Source organism: Chlamydotis macqueenii, chromosome 15 (genome assembly GCF_036417535.1).
Source record: "Chlamydotis macqueenii isolate bChlMac1 chromosome 15, bChlMac1.mat, whole genome shotgun sequence".
NCBI lineage: Eukaryota > Metazoa > Chordata > Aves > Otidiformes > Otididae > Chlamydotis > Chlamydotis macqueenii.
Window position 1 is genome coordinate 5,171,052 of NC_141570.1, and position 20,509 is coordinate 5,191,560.

Here is a 20,509-nt window from a genome sequence, read left to right on the forward strand (position 1 = left end):
TCCACTGGATATATCCTGTCCCAGCTGTGCGTTACACGTAACAGAAGTGCCAGGCTAGCTGTTGTGTTTCAGAGTGATGGGGAATAAGGCTGTTCTGAACATCTGCCTGGCAGCAGGCTGACCTGGGAGGCAGTTTGCACTGCTATGTGCAAGGGGAGAGAAGTAGCTTGGATGGTGAAACGGCGAGAGGTTTCAAACAGCAACTGGTCTGGCCCGTCTGAGTATTGTGAAATGGACTATTGTCTTTGTAGCTGAGAATTAGTTAACTCTGGTTAAGTCCAGCTGTGCCTAGTAGGTGCTTATCTAGGTAGTACTTAATCCCAGAGGGCTGTCTGTACTGTGAATCCTGCTAAGTACTGTGGATCACTGTTTCCTAATGACTTGATGTTTCCTGCTGAGCAAAAGGGAGAATGCTGAGTCAGCAGGAAGGCATAACTGGTTAACAGGAGCTCTCCAACAAAGGGTCTCTATTGAGTCTTCCTAGTTCCCTTAGCCAAAGAACTGCAGGAATGATTTGCGTAGATTATTCCTTGAATACTTAGTTAATATCTAGTCCTTACCAATTTTAATTAGTTTCTGTGTATGGGGAGTTGCCTTATAAATCATCTTATCCACCAGTTAGGTGACCGTAACTCTCCCAGAAGGAAACTCAACTCTGAAAGTGGGTAGGGAGCTTCATGGAGAGGATATCTGAAGGAAATGGGTACAAATAGATGGTGAAAACGTGCTTTCTCAAGTGCCAGTAATAGCGCTTTCCCTCGCTGCGAAAGTGCAAGGTGGTAATTAGACAGACAAATTAACATTCCTCCTGAGAACATGAAGTCTAAAAAGAGCTCTCCTTATGAAGTTCCTGTAATTAAAGATGACTTGGTGTAGTTAGATTATTCATTTCCAAGGATGTGATGTGAATGGCTAGTGTTCATCTTTTCAGACTGGTGACTGGGTACCCGGCGGGGTTTTCACTGTGTGCGCGTGGGGATTACAACAGGAGGATCTCTCTGCCAGAAGGCATGTATATGCTCTCTGTATCAGGTTAACACTCTGGTGTTCATGTATACCTTGCATAATCCAGTAAATGTTTTTTGGTTTTGTTTTGGTTTGGTTTTTTGCAGGTTGTGTTGCAATCTAATTTGGAATTACACTTGATTTTTCTTTTCTAGTTCTTTATTAGAGGATGTCCTAAGCCCATGTCATTCTTGAGTGCAAACAACAGGAAAGCTATTCTCCAGACTTGAATTTCTCAAGTTTTGCTGAAAAGTTGTACTGGAGTCTGTATACACAACCTGCAGTGCTTTTAAATCATGCTGTTCTGTCTGTAGGAATGCATAGAAATCATGGCATGCTGCTGTGTCACACCGCTCTTTGAAGAGCTGGTGTGGTGTACTGTCTCTCTGGTGTATTTCTGTGGGTGTGCACTGGTGATGACAGTGTTAAGCTCAGGAGTGTGGTGTTTTCTTGACTTAACATAAGTGGGTTTCCTAAAACTTCCCAAAATGACTGAGTCACCAAGAGGCTTTTTAAATGCAGCGTTGAACAGCAGGAACATCTTTTTAAATGGCCTGTAAGAGCCTGGTAGACTGATTTTGAAGTGTGGTTTTGTTTGGTTTTTTTTTTTTTAATATGTGTGCAAAGGAAGGCAGGGGAAAGGTAGGGGTAGTAGAAGTGACAGGAGACTGACAAAGGTAGATTGGGAAGGGAGAACTGAGGATGGGACAGTTTGGATTCAGGAGAGAGATGTGTGTGCGCTAGGGAGGGGAGTGCAACAGAAGTGGAGATGACTTTCCCGTAGAAGCATTGAAAATGCGTTGGAGTATCTTCCAGAGGGTGCTAGGGTGGAAAAAAGCTGTGTCATTCAGGAATGCTGTTCTTGTATCCACGCTGTGTGACAGAAATGCAGGCTTCCCCATTGGGTGACGGTTTTGTCATCCCGTGCTGGGAGATGGATCTGCTATATCTTAGGCTACAGAGCCTCCCGGGGTTTGTGCAAGAAGCCACGTGATTTGTCCTGACCTCAAGGACTTACACTGTTGGGTTAAGAAGAGTTGATCTATTTTTACTTAAAAGAATGCGCTTAAATAGAAGGAGCCACTCTATCTCCTTTTACTTGATTAAAGTCAAATAAAAGGTAGTTAAAAACTACTATAAAATCCTTAAATCTGCTTTAAACAATAGCAACTTATACCAGTGTGTGTAGGCAGGGATTTGAAACAAGGGTTGGCTTTAGATGAAGCCAAATGCAAAAAGAAAAGTAAACAGTGGTGCTCTGCCCCTCCTCAGCCGCAGCATGGGTCTGGGCAGCTGCTCCCAGCCTGGGCTTCTGGGCTTCAGGGGTGGTTTCCTTCCCTCTCTAGCGTGATAGAAAGGGGAACTGCCCCAAAACTAACTGTACGGCTTGCTCCTAGGAGAGGAATGGCTGTGTAAGTGACCCTTGCTAGCCCAGGGTGTGAATGCAGAGCTGGCTTTTGCTGGGCAGCAATGGAATAATTAATGCTTTATGTGTAGTCTCCAGTGCATGTGATATGCATGTCTAGGGGAATTTGTTACTTGAATTAAATGGCTTTTATCCCAACTCCTGTTGCTCTTGTGTTTTCTTTCAGGAATAGTGACTGTGCCTAGAGGGTTAAGGGCAGTTGAAGCTGTGGTTCATACAGGGATGGATAAGAAGCCTGTAAGGATGGCTGCTGGGGTAGTTCTGCTGTGAGCAGGACTTTATAAATGGTACCTTTGAGTAACCTGCCTAACGGATCTAGCTGTGCTGCATCTTTAAGGACAAGATGACTGCTGCTGCTTCAGAATGCTGTTTCTGAGCCTTTTTCACCAAAACAGTGCTGCTGTGCTGGGAATACTGAGAGCCAAGCAGCAGGTTTTGTGCACTTACCAAGACTTTGCTGAAAGAATAGGCTTGTAGTAGCTGTAACAGGCTGAATAAAAACTGCTCGCTAATTAAAGGGGTCAGATCTACACATTCAGTATCAAGAATGTTCTGGAATTTATTTGGTGTCTCTAGAAGAAACAACGGTGAAGGTTTTCTGCTGCTCAGAGTGAAAGAGTCTGGCTGAATTTGTTTATTCTGATAAGACACGGGGCAGTTCAAGCCAGAGGTTTGTGCTTGCTGTGATGGGATGCTGAGTTGCCTTATCCTGGGCATAGCTCTGGATCTGCAATCTCTCTAGTTCAGGAGGAGGGGGATGTGTGTCTCTCTTTATCTCTTCCACCCCCCTGCATTCTAGGCATGCGTTATCAAGCTCTGATAATAGCAACCAGGGAGGAGTGCAGAAGGCTTTTCTCTCTTTAATTGTCAGCATCATTTGCATTAGGAAAATGTTTGAGGAATGGTGTTCATGAAGAAAGAGACTGAGTTCTTGTAGTAACACTAAATATTAAAGAGTTACAGAAAGAGGCACCAGGTATGTGTATGATGCAGGCTGCCTACTGTCCCAGGAAGACTCTTCAGCACTTTATTATTTATGGAGAGTCAATTGTTGGAAAAAGCATGAAGCTGACACAGATTTTCATAGTGGCTCTGCTTCCAGTCTGTGATCTGCTTCCATTTCCTGTGTGTTAGAGGAAAAAGTGGTGGTGACCAGGTGAACTATACTGTTTTGCTCACTCTTTCTGAAGTGGATGAGCCCAGGGAAGGAGGGATGGATGCTGTGTTCCCGCAGGAGAGGAGCGAGAGCAGGAATGGTCGTTTGGGCTGCAGACTGATAATGTACCAGAGCAAAGCTGTGCAAGGGTCTGCTATCTAGACAAAGCCCGTTCTGGCCTGCCTGCTTGGGTTCATTTCCCAGCCCGGTGGTGATGGTGGTGACGAGCGCGTAATGTCCTGTAGTGACCCTTCCTGTTAAACAAAACTACACTTAATTGTTCTGAAAGCTGTTGTTTGGCTTGCTTCCTTCCTCTCTTATTCCTCCTTCAGAGCAGCTCTGGTAGGGCAGTGCTATAACTCAAGCACAAAGTTCTCGTGAAGCAACTAAATGTTTCATCCAGAATAAGTTTGGGTTTACACCAAAATGACCACCACCTTTCCACTACCACAAACATAACCTTGATGTCTTGAGAACCTTCCCAGAAAAGATTCTGGGTGCTCTGAAGCTAAATATGACACAAAAATAGGAAATTTGTATCTTGATAATATTTGCCCTGAGTTTAGTTGTCTGACCCTTTCACAAGTTCTTTCCTCCTGTATTATTAGGAAAAATGGGCTTGGGAAGAGGAACTGAGAGTTCCTGCAGTGATGTCTTAATAGAAGAGGTATCACTGACTTGCATGGGATAATCTCCTGGTTGCAACTCATTTACAGGATCTTCCTCCTTTAAGTGAGGCTTAAGCTAATATGGTTTACTTCATAATTGGGGCAGACTGATATGTGTGAACAGTTATGGTAAATCAGCTGATAGGTGGTAATTTGCTAAGCAGCTGGAGTTGAATTGTGTCTGCAAGCTTGAAATTCATTTGCTTTAAAAATAAATAAGCTTTTTGTCCCTGTAAGTTATTAAGCCTTCCTTCCCAGTACTCTAAATCAATGTCACACAAATGCTTCTAATGGGAAGATAAAACAAGATAGATGATGTTCATAGATATTTCACAGCGTAGAGAAGAGGGCATGGAAAATGGATCTAGAGGATCTACCACAATGGGCAAGTAGTCAATGTAAGCTCTTTGTGTCCTGCTTTTAAAAATGCCATGAAACAATCTGTATGTCCTGTCCAGAGAAGGCATGTGACTCCTGGCATAGCAGTGGTAGCACCAGTTCCTCTTGCAGGAGCCACTGGAGTGTCGTGTGGCTGGCTGGATTTCTGTTTGCCCAGGGCTAGGTCTGAACTCTGAGATATCTGACAGATTTTCATTATTGTCCAATAAATGAGAAGTGGTGGTGTTCTGTTATTTGTCATGTGGATGCTATACAGAGAACTGGTGGCTGTGTGGAAAACACAGGTGAATGTTTAGAGGTTGGTGTTTTGTTGTGGGTTTTTTGTTTGGTTTTTTTGTTTGTTTGTTTGTTTTTTTAAAATGATTACTGAGGAGCATGTCTACCCTTTCTTGCTTTCTTTCTCTGCAGTGCTGGGATTGCCGTTGGCTTCTACGGGAATGGAGAGACTAGTGACGGCATTCACCGGCTGACGTACTCGCTACGCCATGCAAACCGCACTGTGGCCGGTGTCCAAGAGCGGGTAAGCACTAGGGGAGACGCACTAGCGAGTGGGGAGTGCGGGAATTAAGAGACTTGCTCAGCACCTCTTCTCTTGAATCTGGCTGTGCCTCTGTCTCTTCTTCTTCTTTGTTAGTCTCTGAGCTTAGAGATGTGCTAGAATTTCCATTAATGGAGTGGTGCTTTCTTCAGCTCTTCTAAAAATATCAAAGCAAACACAGCTTGTTAAATGAAGACTTCTCTTTGCTGGGTTTAAAAACAACTTCTGATCAGCTCTCTTCCACACCCGGAAGAGGAGGCTGGCCAAACCAGACAAGTCTCTTAGTAAAACATGTCATTTTAGTACAATCAGTTGTTGCTGTGCAGCCTCTAATTTCATGGTGTCATTCTGTAACCCTGATGGCTGCAAAATGTGTACATGTGTTAAAGGCTCAGCTGAGGTGCCATTGTTGGACTACTTGCAAACAATCTGCTTTATAGATGCTTCTAAGTTTCTTTTGAAGGGTAAGCAGCCTGAGCCTCTTAAGACAGAGGAGAGGTAATGTGGGAGCTGTCCATAACTTGCTAGTAAGGATGAATCCTCTTCTACTTCCTGTGCTTTATTTTATTTTTATTTTTTTTTTCTTTCTGCATAGGTACTCGATACTGCAGTGGCCCTGAACCAAACAGTGGAACCAAACTTGCTCGTCCTGGAGGAGATGTTCACGAAGCAGACAGACTACCTGCATGTTATCCAGAAACTGCAAGGTCTCTTGGATGATCTGGTCAGGCAAACAACTGAGATCCCCTTCTGGAAGAATGAAGAGTTGTCTCTGGAGGATCTGGCAATTCAGATTGACCTTTATGACTGGTACAGGTGTGTAGCATGCTGTCGTGTAGTGGTTGTAGCATCTGTTTTGCAACAGTGATGTGTGTGTTCTGGGTGGCTGAGCCAAAGGCTGTATGTATTACTGCAGGTGCACTTGGCCAGGCAGCCGCTTCATTTCGCACGCAAAATTGCATTCAGTTTAAATTAAAATGCATGAAAGCAACTTTTTTTTTTTCCTAACTGTTTATTACCAGCTGAAAGGAAACGTTCTCAGTGTACAAAATCTATAGCTTGTGTTCTAACACTGGGGAAAAAAAACAGCCACAGAAATTGCTGCTGATGTGTTCTATTAAGTGCATTGTAGTTCTGTGACACACTAGCTAAATAGAGCAGAAAACTGCACTAGTTCCTCCACACCCTAACATTCCTTTTTATTAAACATATTTAATAAAAGATTGCATCAACTGTATTTCACAAAAGAGAACCTCTAGCCAAACATATGGAATAAATAACTGAAGAGTTTTCTAACAAATGTCTAGGAAGTTCAAGAAGCTGCAATGCCTCTTCTTCACCTGATGATGTCCAGTTGCATATGACTTTACACCAGAACAAGATTAGCAGTCTCATTTCTCAACAACTGTGTGTGCTGGGCGTGTTGTATAAATGCTTTTACCTACCTCCAGACTCAGTAAATACCCAGACCTTTCTGGAGATTAATAATTAGTGATGGCTTTTACTTGAAGAAAAGAAGGGCTGTGTTCTTCCTGTGAGTCTCACTGACTTTTTGATCTGTGCCTTTTGTACACCAGTTTTCCTCTGCAGACTATGTGTTGGGTTTTTTTTTTTTTTTGCTGCAGGTGGCTGGGATACCTGGGCCTGCTTCTATTCCATGTCCTGATTTGTTTGCTGGTGCTCTTTGGGCTCATTAGAAACTCCAGGGCCATTCTTATGGGGTAAGTCCTGACCCAGGCACAGTGCGTAAGGGAAGGTCTGCTGAATGCAAGTGCCTGCTAGTTTAAACCTCTAGACTCTTGTCTGTTGATTTCAAGGATGTCTGAGACAGAACAGCTTAAATTTGCCTCTCAGTGTAGAGAGACTTCATGGAGTGTAGCTCTGGATTAGGGTGACATGAGAGATGTTCACAGGAAAGTTCTTAAGCTATAAAATGTGGTAGTGGTGTCCATTGCTTTTGCATCAAAGACAAAGAACTCACCCGGGCAGTCTACCTTTTTCTGGGTAGCATTGTTAGCCTCTGTTTGCTGGAAGATAGTAATGTGAACATCCTCCCTTAAATGTACAGGCTTTAAAAATCTCCCTTTACTTCTCTACAATTGCGAAGGCATTTGTTAATGGGTTATAAGCATTGCATGTGTCTGCACAACCTGATAGCATGCCTTTTGTGTTACGATCTGCTCTTGTTTGCCTTTGGTTGTCACACCTGAAGAGATGTTAAACTGAGAACAAGCAATGGTTTGTACAGTTAGGAGGAGGAGTCTTGTTACCATGGTACTGCAATATTAATGCATGTCTATTTCTAAAAAGCACTGCAAATGCTGCCATGCTCAGGCCCCATTACAAGAAAAAAAATATTATTTTTCCTGTCTTCTAGCTTGGTTAAGCTTGGCATATTTGGTAAAGATACTGGTATCATGAACACAGTGACAGTTTGATAACTGACGTGACCAAGAGTTTATCCTGGTACATGGTGATGCCATTAATAATTGGAATGCAGATTCAGATTTATTATTTGCCAGATGACTTCATACCTGGCAGGTTATACAGACAAAAGTCCAAGTGTATGCACAGATGGTAAACCCAGGGTTTAAATTAAAATCTCATTCCCTGTTAGCCAGAAGTTCATATTAAGGCATTCCCCAAAGGGAACGCATGGCATAAGGAAGCAACTGTATCACAGCCAAGCAAGATGGTGAAATGCCAGTTTTAGATCTTTTAGCCAAGCAATCAGTTACTGACCCAGTCATCTTCATTTAAAGTAAAACAACAAATGTGTCTTATTGAATTGATTACCATGCTCAGCTGGAGGCACCAAGCCGTGTTGTCCTTATGTCGTAAAACCACAGAACCGTGCTGATCTATGGTTGATAATTTTTGCATCCGTTTGGAAAAAGCGTAATAGTCTTTGGCCATCCTATTCCAGAGTGCTGCACAGAGGTCAGTCTGGTGAAGCTTCATTACGTCTGCAAGATGAGCCACCGATCCATTCACAGAATGGAGATTATTCAGAGTTAAAATAAGCTGTTAAACTGAGAGAGAATTTTTTTTAAATGTAGGCCCATAGATTTTTTTTTTTTTTAAAGCTCTAGTACTCAATGAGACAAATGTAGCAGAAAAAAGGTATGTCCCTTCCTCACAGAGATGCTTACAGTAGGTTTAAATAAAGACTATCTTGGTTACGAACAGGTTCTTGTTTTGTTTTCTTCAGGGGGTGGGTGGGAGGGAACCTACTTAAGTTTCAAAGCTTGAAGGAAAAAGCATCCCTGAGAGAGCAAGCCAGTGTCCCTTACTTTGAAGACAGGGATGCATAAAGTGACACTGCTTATTAGTCTGCTTCCCGATACCTGAGGGAGTTAAGGAGCACTTTTGCTTAAATATCTCTAGCACTCGTGCTGACAGCAAAGGTGAAGAGCTAACGTGCTGGCTGGGGAAGAGCAAAAGCCAGCAGTGGTGCGTGCTGGCTGAGTGTCATGGAGACCGTTGCTCTGTCATCCCTCTGCCTTGTCTGCTTGATGGCAGACACTTCCCGCTATTTCTCTGGGTAATGAGGTCCAGCTGTCAGGACAAAACTTTTAAATCTCTGCAGAAACGAACTCGCGTGGCAGTGGTAGGCATCTAAAGTGTTGCTCTGAGCTGTTTGCCTGCAGGTGACTGTCTGTCTCCTGGGATTGTGTGGAATGCTTAGGTACTGTTCAGATGTACACCGATTGGAACCCAAGTCAGGTGTCCTAACACAGGCTGAGTGTTCTCTCCCGCTGTCTGTAGCTGTGCAGTGCTTACACTTCAGCTCATTTATTCTAGAAACAGGATGGTTTTGTCCAGTTTTGTATCGGTATATTGTGTGGGTTTTTTTTATATGGGATATTTTCCTTTGAATATCTTTGGACTTAGAAAGTAAAGTCCAGTGTGGGGATAGTGGAAATGATGGGACTGTAGTCATCTGTCTGCCAGTCTGCCTTCCCTACCGCTACCCCTGTGTCTTTGTATATTTGGCTTCGCTGCCAGAGGCAGAGCAAGACCTTGTTTCCACCCTATTCTTCCTTTCCGTGCAGCCCCAGGGCTCGGTAACATAGGCACCAACTGGACATGAACAACTCTGGTTGCTGCTGTCCATGACATACAAAATTGGATGGTTTGTCTGTGGTTGATAATTTCTTGGTTTTGGTAGTTGCTTTGGACTCCAAATAATACATCTTGTGAAAGGATCTGCTTGAAATCAGAGCTTCTACATCTGCCATCTGTCTGTCTCCCACAGGGTGTGCTTGCTTGGGGTGTTTGCCCTGATCGTCAGCTGGGGATCCCTGGGTCTGGAGTTGGCTGTCGCTGTGGTAAGTGGCTCTGATCCAGGTCCCATTCACCCTTTGCTGCAGCTTTATTTGACAGGAGACTGACGTTACGCTGTGCCTGTTCTATAGCACATCTTGTTCTAAGTAGCTGTCTTAACAGCTTGTGTCTATGAACGGTGTAGAGCTGCTCCTTCTTCGTGGTGCGGTGCACTAGCTGGTACTGTTGTGGTTGTGTAAAGCAGTGCCAGCGGCGATGAGAGACTTCAGCATCTGAAACACCCCTATAGCAGAGGGCTCCCTGATGTTAACCTGGCTTAACTGCTTTTTGATACTGATGTTCTTTGATATTCCTTTTGCTTTTTGTCTTTCTATCTAGGGCTCCAGTGACTTCTGTATTAACCCTGATGCTTATGTGTCCAAAGTGGTTGAAGAGAATGCAGTGCTTAGTGCTGGTAAGCGCTGGGACTGGCTTTGGCACGGGGTACAGTGGCTCCAGCTGTCACATAGGAGCATGGCAGTGGCTAAGAATTTAAGGCTGTGCTTGGAACAGAGGAGCTTGCGTACAGTGGGAAAAGTATATGTGTATGGAGCTCTGGAAAACCGATTTTCTTCCCAAAGAAGCATTTATACTCTGGTTGGAACTGCACACGTAAGCTACTTTTTGTCAGAAGAGCCTTCAGAACCTTTCTTCTGTCTTGGCCCTTAGGTGTAAATAACTGATAAGACAGAAAAATGGAAGTCCCTGGATTATTTTGCTGTAAATGTAGCATTTTGAATCTTGTTCTTCTCTCTAAAGTGACAGAACCGTGGCAATAGCAGTGTGCAGTTTGAGTTGTAATTTTTAAAACTTGTTCTTGGGTTTCTGTTCCTGGATACTTATTTTTGTATCTATTACCAGCAAAGATATATAATTTTTTCTCTTAGTGGTGGCTATAAATAGGAGTCTCTTTAAAGCTAATTTAAAGGGTCAATGAACGGAAAGAGCCACAAAGAGAAATATGGTTTTCCTTTTCATTATAAATGCAATATTTTGACTGCTTTGTTTATGGTGTTCCGTTTAAAGCAATATGCCTGCCTCACAGTGGCATCCACCTTGAAGCACTGATGGATTTGGGGTTTGTTAATCCTAATTTAGGCTAGAGTGGTTGGTAAGAGGAGGGGTGCCTCCGATTTGGACCTCCGGGGGGTATAAGTGGTTCAGAACTGTGACTTAACAAAAAAGCGATTGGGTGCCTGCCAGCAGAGATACCGTAAGTGCGAAAACGGAAGAGTATTTTTTTAGGAGTGAGTTTGCTGCTTAGATAACAAAGTTAACTTGTCTTCTCTTCTACCTTCTCTTCCCCTGATAGTTCCTCTATATAGTTCTGTGTATGATGAAACACAAATAAGCAGTGACACTGATTTGCAGAAAGAGCCACTTGTTATTTTTCCTGGTTCTTATTTAGCGGAATCAGAGAATCTTTGCCTTGTGCACAGAAGGTCTAATGTGTGACCGTGAGCTTAGCCAAATGCTGCCTCTTACTGTGCAGCTGATACGGAATTACTTATGTAGCTATGGCTGAGGCTGCAAGGATTGGAAGAAATGTGAAATATTTATGTCTGGAGGCAGAATGTAGTGTAAAAGGATATGTACAGGTTGATATTACCACCCTACGGCTTATTTTTTGAAAGCCTTATTTATTGAATTCCTGAGAAGGAGAGGATACAGCCAGGCAGTTCAATATAGAAGTGTCTTTTAACGAAGAAATGCAATAAGGGAAGAGAGTGTGTGCTTAACACTGCGCAAGATGAAAATCTTCTTTTGGCTGTGAAGGTGACAAAGGTGTGACTTCGGGTACCGAGCTAGTCTCTTAGTTGTGAGAGGCGGCAAACAGGTCAGTGAGGCCAAAGGGAAATATCTGATGCTAGCGCCAGCTGAGCTTGTAACAATTTGGTGACCCAAATCAGCTCTGGAGCATGTTTGGTAACAATTAGATTGTTCCTGGGAGACTGAAGAAACACTCCTTTGTGCTAATTCTCCATTTCAGTTGTCCTTGTCTGCTTGGCTCCTGCAGTTTTTCGTTAATCAGTATCATTTATTTGGACGCTAAGGGTGAGTGCAGGACTGGCATTCCTGTCCCGCCTCCTGCTTCCCCCGGCAGGGACAGCCAGCTCCCCCGGGTGAAACCAGGCTCTGTTCTGGCAGCACCGTCGGTTACAACAGTTGTTAAGGCTCCATAAATAACAGTGAATGGGTCTAAGTGAAACACTGAAGAGGAGGAAGAGCAGGTGTTGTCACAGGCTGGAGTTGGAAGGGTGGCCCCTTCTGTGGGTTGCTGGTGTGTCAGCTCCCTGCTGTTAGGCAGCCGTTGAGTGTTTGTGAGTGCCTTTTTTTTTTTTTTCTTCTTTCCCCCTCAGAAGGAAATGAGTCTAACTTCTGAGCCTACCATCACAGTAGGCAGCTGGTTGGGAGATGATCGAATGTTCTGCCTTCCCATGTGGATTTTCACTGCTGTGCCATAGTTTATGATCAGGAAGCTACAGGAATAGTTCTTGGTCTCCAATGTTGGGACCATCCTGTGCAGCTGAGCAGGAAGGAAAATCACAACGCGAGGACTGCAGTGTGGCACTGCTCAATGACACTTTAATTCCAATAGTGGCTCCTTAGAAACATCTTTGAAAATCTGAAATAAGTGTTGGTATCCCTTAATATCCTTGGCTGTAAATTGTAGCAGCTGCTTTGTGATCAGTTGAGGCATTTATACAACAGTAATAGGAGGAGATAGGGCAGGCAGCTGGAAGCCAGCATTGATGCCATCCTCTCAGAGGAAGCTGCAGTATTTGGTGGGTCCCAGTTCTAGTGCATGGACTCGTCATCCTCTGTGGTTTGCCTTCTCTGCTCTGTGGGTGATGCTTTCCAACATTAACAGCAGTATAGACAGATGAGGCAGAAACACTTTATGATTGCTCCAGCTAGCTTCACCACAGCGTGTCTGACCATGAATTTTTCAGTTCAGAAAAGAGATGACTTGGGATGTTTGAGTGGATGGAGAGTAGTCCACGGAAGAAGAATCCTTTGGGAGTTAACCATATATTTGGGAATCACTTCAGCTGAAGTTGGGTTGAGAGGGCGCTTTTATGTTTTCAGTGTCTGCTTTTGGCCAGTGCTGGGGTATGGCATAACAGGTTAGGTGCTGCCATCTATTTTTAAGGATGTAAGAACCAACAAGTAATCTTAAGAAGCTTTGTAGTGCTGGGTCAGTTTTTCCCTTTCATCACTGCTTTTGGTTGTACTTAAATACAATGTGTTGTAATATTCCCAGCCCTATGCTCTGGCATTCAAACTAGGACTGAGTCATTTAGATTTGTGTATTTGCAATGCTTTTTGTTGGTAGTGGTTATAGTATTTTCCACAGAAAAAAATAACTGTGTTGGATACTGGGCAACTGGTATGTTAATATTCCTGTTTGTGTATTAATTGCTGTTTGCAAATCTAAATAGAATTAATGGACCTGAGAATAATCTGATTAAGTGCATTATTATTGTTGTCATGTTTTAGCTGGAGAGGAGATGTCCTTTTGTAGATAAAATGTGCTGCATTAAAAAAAGGAGGGGGGAATGAGGGGCAAAGAGCCTTAAGACAGATTTCCTGGAGAAGGAGAGACTTAAATAATTTTGCAGAAGAGGCTGATAGATGTGCCGAACTTGCCCAGTATTCATTAACTGAGATAAAGCCAACGGAGTTGAACAGTGGCTGTGTGATCGGCCCCTGCTGCTAGTAAAAAGACTTGGTGCAGCCAAGATGTTTATTTTCAAAGCAGGAGGCCATCTTCTGGTCTCATTCTTTTTCATTGATATTATGTTATTATCAGATGACTTATTGCGTAAAATTAATTAAAAAGGCACAATCTGTCCAAACAACAGGAAGAGCATTCTCCACATTCTTTTACTAGAGATCTGCATGGTGAACAGCCACTCACTTCATCTGAAGGAATTGTAAACTCAGGGTACGGATAATGCAGCCTTTTGCCTGTAGTCCAGCCAAGTTGGTCAGACTGGATGCTGAGACTTAGCTGCTCAGATAGAAGCAGCAAGTGTTTGTGTTGTGCCAGCCTCCTAGTTGGCCTCTCCCTGATTTGCAATCATCTTAGAAGCCCAGAGCTGAATTAACCAAAGGACTGACACCACCACCACCTCTGTTTCCTCTCTGGATGTAAGGTCAGGACAAAACCTCATGGGGCTTGTGGTGGTTGCACAGTTGTTACTTAAACTCAGTGGCCACTGCAGAGAAGAGTTTGCCCAAAGAAGCACTCTTGAGAATCCTGCTGAGCTGGTGCCAGTGTTGAGAAACTGTGTTGTGCTGCATGGTTTTGTTGGACTCCTGATTACCAGAAGGCTTTGTGTGGAAGACATGTGGGATGGCTATGAGCTTCTTGCTGGAGGCTCATGATGACTGATTTCACCAGCATGAGCGTGGCATACATGAGAGAAATATAAATGTTATGCAGATACTTCCCTTTGCTGTCAGACTGTTGCCTTAGGGAAACAAAACTCCTGGTGGAGAACATCTTACCTGGGCAAGAAAATCTGGCCAGAAGAGTTGTCTTCCTTTGACATCACAGGCGATACACTTCAACTTTCTCTGATGGTTGAACCCACAGAGACAGTCTCATCTGGGTGTATATGTAAAATGCAAGCTGCTTAGAGAATGCTCAAGTAGAGATAAAGGGCTGGGAAAAGCTGTTCTGGGTGTGGGGATTTTTTTTTTTTTTAACTAGGATCTTTTTTTTCCTTGATAGCTCTTTACCCTACAGACCTTCTCGCTGCCTTTTGCTGGGTGCATAATGCCATTTTTGCATTTCAGCTGTGCTTTGAAGTGAATAGTAAGTCTCCATGGTTGCAGAAGCAGTAAGTAGTTCTAGCAGCTGAAGCTGTCTTTAGTAGGCAGTTCTGCTTTCCTTCTAGGAAAAACAGACTTTGCAAAAATAAAGCATTTTCGGTAATTCCCTGACTTGCCTTCTGCTCCCACACTGCCTGTGCACCAAGAGAGTGGGTCAGGAGGATGGCTGCTAGCAACAGCGGGCATAGGCAGCTGCACATGTGACCCTGCCTAACCCTTCTCCTATAAATTAGGTCGCCTAAAGGCTGGCATAAGAAAAAAAATCAGATCCAGCCTTCAGGAATTTTCCTTGAGAGGAAAATTAATTGGAAAGATAATTATAGAAAGAAATTACTGGGAGCTGTTAGCAGAGTGCAAATGATGGGTTAATATAGCTGTTTTCTGGACAGAAAATTGAGATTTGGTATTGTACAGGATAGCCTCCACCAAGTTTAAATCTGGTGAAGGTGCCTCCTGCTCTTTCCTCTTCCGTACCCAGTGGGATGGAGGCAGGGGTCACACTCCTCTTAATTTCCAGGCTTTGCAGCAGAGCATCACTTGAAGGCAGCTCACTGCCTGTTGTAGGTTTAGCTTGAGAGCACCACAGCTATTAGCGCACCAAGTTCAGCGCGGGGGAAAGCTGCTCCTGCTGGCTTTGCCATTTTGGAGAGCACGTTTATGTACAGAGCGTTTCACTTGTCAGCTGCAGAGCCAGCGCCACCACAGCGAAGCCGTGTTGATCCTGCCTTCCGGGGTGAAGTGAGGGAAGCGCTGTACTGCTGCTCGCTTCGCTTGTAACTAGCAATCTCTGATCCTGGGCTTACAAGCTGTGAACTATGATGATATCAGGAACGCTCATCTGTAATCTGCCCACCGGGGGTGATCCAGAAGGCCCTGAAGAAACATTTCTAGAGCCGGATATTTAGCGGTATGGCGTGCAACTTAATGCATCTACAAAGGCGTTTCAAACTTGATATTTTCTCTGGGGAGCCCGAGAGAAACTTCTAGTGGTTTGTTGGTTTGAAATAAATAGGTGACAAGATCGCAGCTCCTTTAGGTCACCATGCATGATGCTGTGGATTGCTGTTGCTATGCTGTTCTCTCAGCACAGGTGCATTTTCATCCGTTTTTCTGTGGCCATTGAGTGTGATTTATGAGCCTGGGAGGCACAGCCCTTTCCTGAGCTCCGTGGTTGTGGACAGTCATTTTTGTGGTCTGCCCAAAGCAAGGCGCACACAGCAGTTCTTGCTGCCCTCCTATCTGCCTGGATTTTGCTAACTGCTGTTTGGAGGCTTGGCTGGGGAGGTGTAAGTCATCCCAGAGAGAGAGTCAGTGGTGGGGGGAGATGGAACAGCTGGCAGAAGCTGCCCCAGAGTAGGCTAATGAATTATAAATAACAGCTGTCAGGTTGCATTGCCAGCGTGCAGGAGCTAGCAGTCTGTGTTGTACCACTTGGTCTCCAGCGTGTTGGCTTGCCGAAAGGTGCATCCAATATTTATGGAAAGCGCAGCAGAGTCAGGATACACTCAAGTCTGCTTCCTTCACAGCTCTGCTCGCTTGTGGTTGTGCATTTTACCCATTTCTGAGCTGGGACTGATTAGAATACCTTTGCAGTCTGGAATACGCATTAGTGAAAGTCACAGACAGAAGATTAAGAGGAATGGAGAAAAGGATGCTAGCAGGGGGGGAAATGCAGAGTGTGTGTGTGTTCTGGGGCTTTTGTTGTCTTTACCAAGCCAACTTCACCCTTGGTTTTGCTGAGCTGATGCACTTCTATTATTCTGAAGAGGAACTGTAAATGTTTGAGAAATAATCTAAAGGTACTTGGATGATGAAGCCGTTCAGAGCTCCCTCCCTCGATAGCGTTATTGAGAATGGCAGAGGAAGGCCTGATGTTTGTAACTTGTCTGTGCTGGCAGTTGGTACAGTATTACATAGGGCTCAGGAGGGCACCAGGCTGGTTTCATACACATCCGAATAAGGAGAAACGAAACTATATCTTCAAACCTCGTAATGGATGCTGCTGGTAGCAGAGCACTGTAATAGTCTTATCTGGAAGTTTGAGTATGTCTTCACTGTCCTGTGATTACTGGTAGAGCTACTCAGAAGTAGGACTGACTTTTGGGGTATTACCAGCAAGTGATCTGAGGTGCCTTGAACAGATGATGTGTTGCTGGTATCCTAATATGTGGTAAGAGCTTTCTTTCCTGATCAAGTCTGCAGTATTGACTCAACACCAAAAATACTGGGTTTTGCATAAATCAAAAGAAGGATGCAAAACAAATGACACACTCTTTTAGTTAAAGACTAATTAAAACATCTAATTAAAAATAATTGTATGCAAGTGACATCCATCGGAAAACAGACTATTTACTTGTTCATCCCTAGTACATGTCAGAAAGACAAGAACTTGTTTTCCATCCATTTCCTTGCTTGCTTTCAAAGTGATACCATTTTTAGAAAATATTACTGAAAGCTACAATTTTCTTGAATGAAGAGGGCTTTCTTATGTTCTTCTGCAGAACAGTGACTAAAACCAGTCTCTCTTTGAATGTGATAGAAGAATCCCCAGTTGTGAAGAGATTGTTTGTGTGTTTGTTTGGGTTTTTTTTTTTTTAGCACTTGAACTTGTATGCTTAAGAAGCAGTACATTCAGCTTTGTGTAGTAGCGTAGTAATGTTTATTTGCACTCTTTGGCCCAATCGTATGCTTCCACAGGTATTTTTGATAGCAGCCTGCAGTTACATCACCACTACTACTGCTCCTGTGCTAATGTTTTGTGGCTGATGAAAAGAATTGGCTGAAAGTTGGGTTGTCTCTTTGCTATGTGCCTTAGGCAGCAGTTGGTACCTCTAGTTGCTTCCAGTGAACGCAGAACGGTGTTCTGACACTTGGAAGCTGCAGAAATTAAACATCCAGTTGGACAACTTCTAGGCTAAGGTCTTGTCTTATGGTTATGCTGTGGATAGTGCTGACTTCTGAATAAAACTTTTTTGACAGTTCACCTAACTATGTAAGTGGGGCAACCCTGTGCCTTTCACTGTTTGGGGAAAAAAAAAAAACACCACCACGACAAAAAAACCCAAACAAACAAATCAACCCCCCATCCAAAACAATCAAACCTTCCTTTTCTCCCCAGAGGCAAGTTACATTCCTTTCTCTAGTGCCATCCATGTGCTGCAATCCTACACAGAGATAGGGAAGTATTTCCCCTTCTTTTGCATTCTCATTTTGTGTATTGCTTTCAGAACTTAACACCTCCCTTGTGGCTATCATAAAACACTGCAAAGCTGGAACAATGCATCTAGCATGACTTTCTCTTCTTTTGTCTTTGTAGATACTCTTCGCTATTACATGACCTGTGGTCCTGCATACCCCAACCCTTTCCAGCAGGTGAGTGTGAGCATCCTAGCTCCCTTCACCCCTTCTCAGCCTCCTGCAGGTCATTGGTTAAGGGCTTTTGATGCCAACATGTTGCAAGGCGTTTGCTTTAGAGTGCTCCACCTGTTGGTAAAGCTTTAGTAACTACTTTGCAGCTGTGCAAGAAGTGGCACTGTGATTTACTGAGCATTTTTTTCCAAATTCATCACTACTTGCATCGCTTCAGGTGCAGGATGCCCTCTCAGAGGGGCACATGTGTGATGTGGTGAGGACCATGGCTTTGTTCATGGTAGCTCTGTTTATATGGCGCTCTTCTAAGGGCAGCACCCACAGTTAATGCCAGGGTGGGGAAACTACATACTTCCTACTTTGAATCTCTTCTCGCAGATTCTTTTAGATTAAATAGTGGCAACACTCCACTCCCAAAATGCAGCCACTTCTGTGGGTGAGGGAGTGATTTTCACATACGCCTCTGAAATCCCTTCAGATGTTGAAGGGTTTGTATCCTAAAGTATAAATGTGAGTCATTATTCTTTTGTGGGGGCTGAGGAACAGCACCTGGGCCCATCCCAAACTTTGTCTTATGTATCAGAGGCCAGAATGAACCCACACCACCCACCATTTGGCAGACACCAGCTGCTTCACCATTTATATTTAGGTTTTTTTAAGTCTTGTCTTCCTCTGTTTTTAAAGGGTGGGGTAAGAACACTTCAAGCTGCGGTATGATGCACCATTGCCATCTGTTGCGTTTCTGGTCACTCGGTGTACTCTGTGACATGCTATTGCATGTGAAATTCCCATGGATGCTTTAATGGGATATGAAAGCTGCACCTCAATACAGACAACTTCTAGTGTTAACATTAGTCTTTCTCAGCCATCTAATTTAGTTGAAAAACCCAGCTGTGCTCTGTGGTGAGAACAAGAGTGCTTTGTGTCTTTCCTTTCTCCTTCCCTTCTATCCTGGAGCTGGCCCCAGGTGTGCATATGTTTTTTGTGTGTGTGTGTGTTTCAGGGTTTTTTCTCTTTTGGTTCTTCCCCTCCCATCATCTTTCTGTCTGTACTTCTTCCAGCTTGGCAAGAGTCAAACTTAACCCTATCACAACTGCACCCATGTCAGTTGAGACGTCCTTAACTTGTACCATTCATACAGATGATGCTTCAGTATTTGGGAGCAGGATTTAAGTCTTGTTTTCCAGGAGTTCTGTTGGTTCATGTGGCCTGAATTGCTGAAACATTGCGTGTTTTGTGTTGAGCAGAAGCTGTCAGGAAGTCACAAGGCTCTGGTGGAAATGCAGGATGATGTTATGGAACTAATGAGGTCAGCAAGCAGAGAGCACCCCACCTCCAAGGTAACTCCTCAAGTTTGCTCTCCCTGTGCTTTCTGGCTTCCCTTACCCTTGTGCAAAGCCCAAGATCGGCTCCTGCTAAGCCATTTCCTTGCTGTAATCATTAGCTTGTTGCTTACAGGACTATCTTACTCGGATCCAGGAGATTTTAAATTCAACAGAGATCAACTTGCAGCAACTGACAGCTTTAGTAGACTGTCGGAGTCTGCATTTGGTGAGTACTCAGTAACTAGACTTGAGCTAAGAGAGAACAAAGGGGATGTAGAACCTGTAGCATTCTGATTATTTTGGAGTTTCAGATCTCTGGTGTGCCAAAACCATTTACAACAGCTTTTACCAATTGCAACAGAAAGGAGAATGGGTATTCGGATCAAGTTAGCTTTCTATGTAAAGATCAACATAGGAAACTAGATAATATGCCTTTATACATCTACAAGATGCAGCCCTAAGGTTTCAAGGGCCTTCAGGTTTGATTTTTTTTTTTTTTTTTTTTTTTTTTTTTCTTTCTCTGTAGCACAGAGCTTGTTGCCTTTCCAGTGGAGTGGAATATAGCATTGCGGAACTGTTGCCCTATGTACATCTCTGAAGGCAGAGAAACGGATAGCCCATGCTTGTGTTCTTGGGCAATGGGACATAGTGAGGGAGCTGAGAGGCTTAATGAAAAATGTGGTATATTAAGTTTGGGTGGCAAAGTTGACCTTTTTTTTTTTTTTTTTTTTTTTCTTTTCCAAAGTCTTATTGTGTGGAGTTGAAAATATTTCCATGTCTAAATCCAAGCTGGGCTTTGTGAGGGGAAATAAGGGTTAGATCAGTTATGAAAAACACTTGAGGTCCTTGAAATTAAAATAGAAATATGCTCTGGAAAAGGGACTACCATCTCTTAAGTTCTTTTTCAGCTAACGTAGTTCAGGGGAAGGGCTTTTGAGTTAGAGCTCACTGTTAACTGCCTAGTGATCAAAAAAACTCTGCTCATTTCTCTCTCCAGGATTACGTCCAGGCTTTGACGGGCTTTTGCTATGATGGAGTGGAAGGCCTCATCTACCTGGTTCTCTTCTCCTTTGTCACAGCCCTCATGTTCAGTTCCATTGTGTGCAGCGTCCCACACACTTGGCAGCAAAAGAGGTATAGAGAGGGTTTAGATCCTGTAGCGCTGTAGAGCTCTTTCCTAGTGAAAACTGGCTGTTGGACCTGTGCCCATGGAGCCCTTTCCCATGTGATTCCAGGAGTACGAGGGATGAAGCTTTATAAGCACAGGTCCAACAGAAAAACCCTGTTAGCTTTTGCTCAGACTGTGGTTAATTTTTACATCTGAACCTTATTTCACTGGAATACTATGTGTGCAGAGTATTCAGGACACTGTAGGACTATGAGTCAAGTCAGAAGTGATTATAGCTGTAGAGAGAGGTAATGCTTGAAGTATGTGCCATCTCTGTAAAGTACCTA

At 43.6% G+C, this 20,509-nt stretch overlaps 1 protein-coding gene across 2 annotated transcripts in view; it reads left to right on the forward strand.

Annotated features, from left to right (window-relative positions):
• Window positions 1-20,509, forward strand: part of TTYH3 (tweety family member 3) — a 79,989-nt gene that overhangs the window by 43,221 nt on the left and 16,259 nt on the right. For both annotated transcript variants that reach the window (XM_086759786.1, XM_086759787.1), the window contains exons 3-11: window positions 5,063-5,174; window positions 5,788-6,008; window positions 6,818-6,913; window positions 9,451-9,523; window positions 9,858-9,933; window positions 17,677-17,732; window positions 18,977-19,069; window positions 19,188-19,280; window positions 20,052-20,188. In XM_086759786.1, the coding sequence (XP_086615912.1) occupies window positions 5,063-5,174; window positions 5,788-6,008; window positions 6,818-6,913; window positions 9,451-9,523; window positions 9,858-9,933; window positions 17,677-17,732; window positions 18,977-19,069; window positions 19,188-19,280; window positions 20,052-20,188 (957 nt within the window). The remainder of the gene's footprint in view (window positions 1-5,062; window positions 5,175-5,787; window positions 6,009-6,817; window positions 6,914-9,450; window positions 9,524-9,857; window positions 9,934-17,676; window positions 17,733-18,976; window positions 19,070-19,187; window positions 19,281-20,051; window positions 20,189-20,509) is intronic.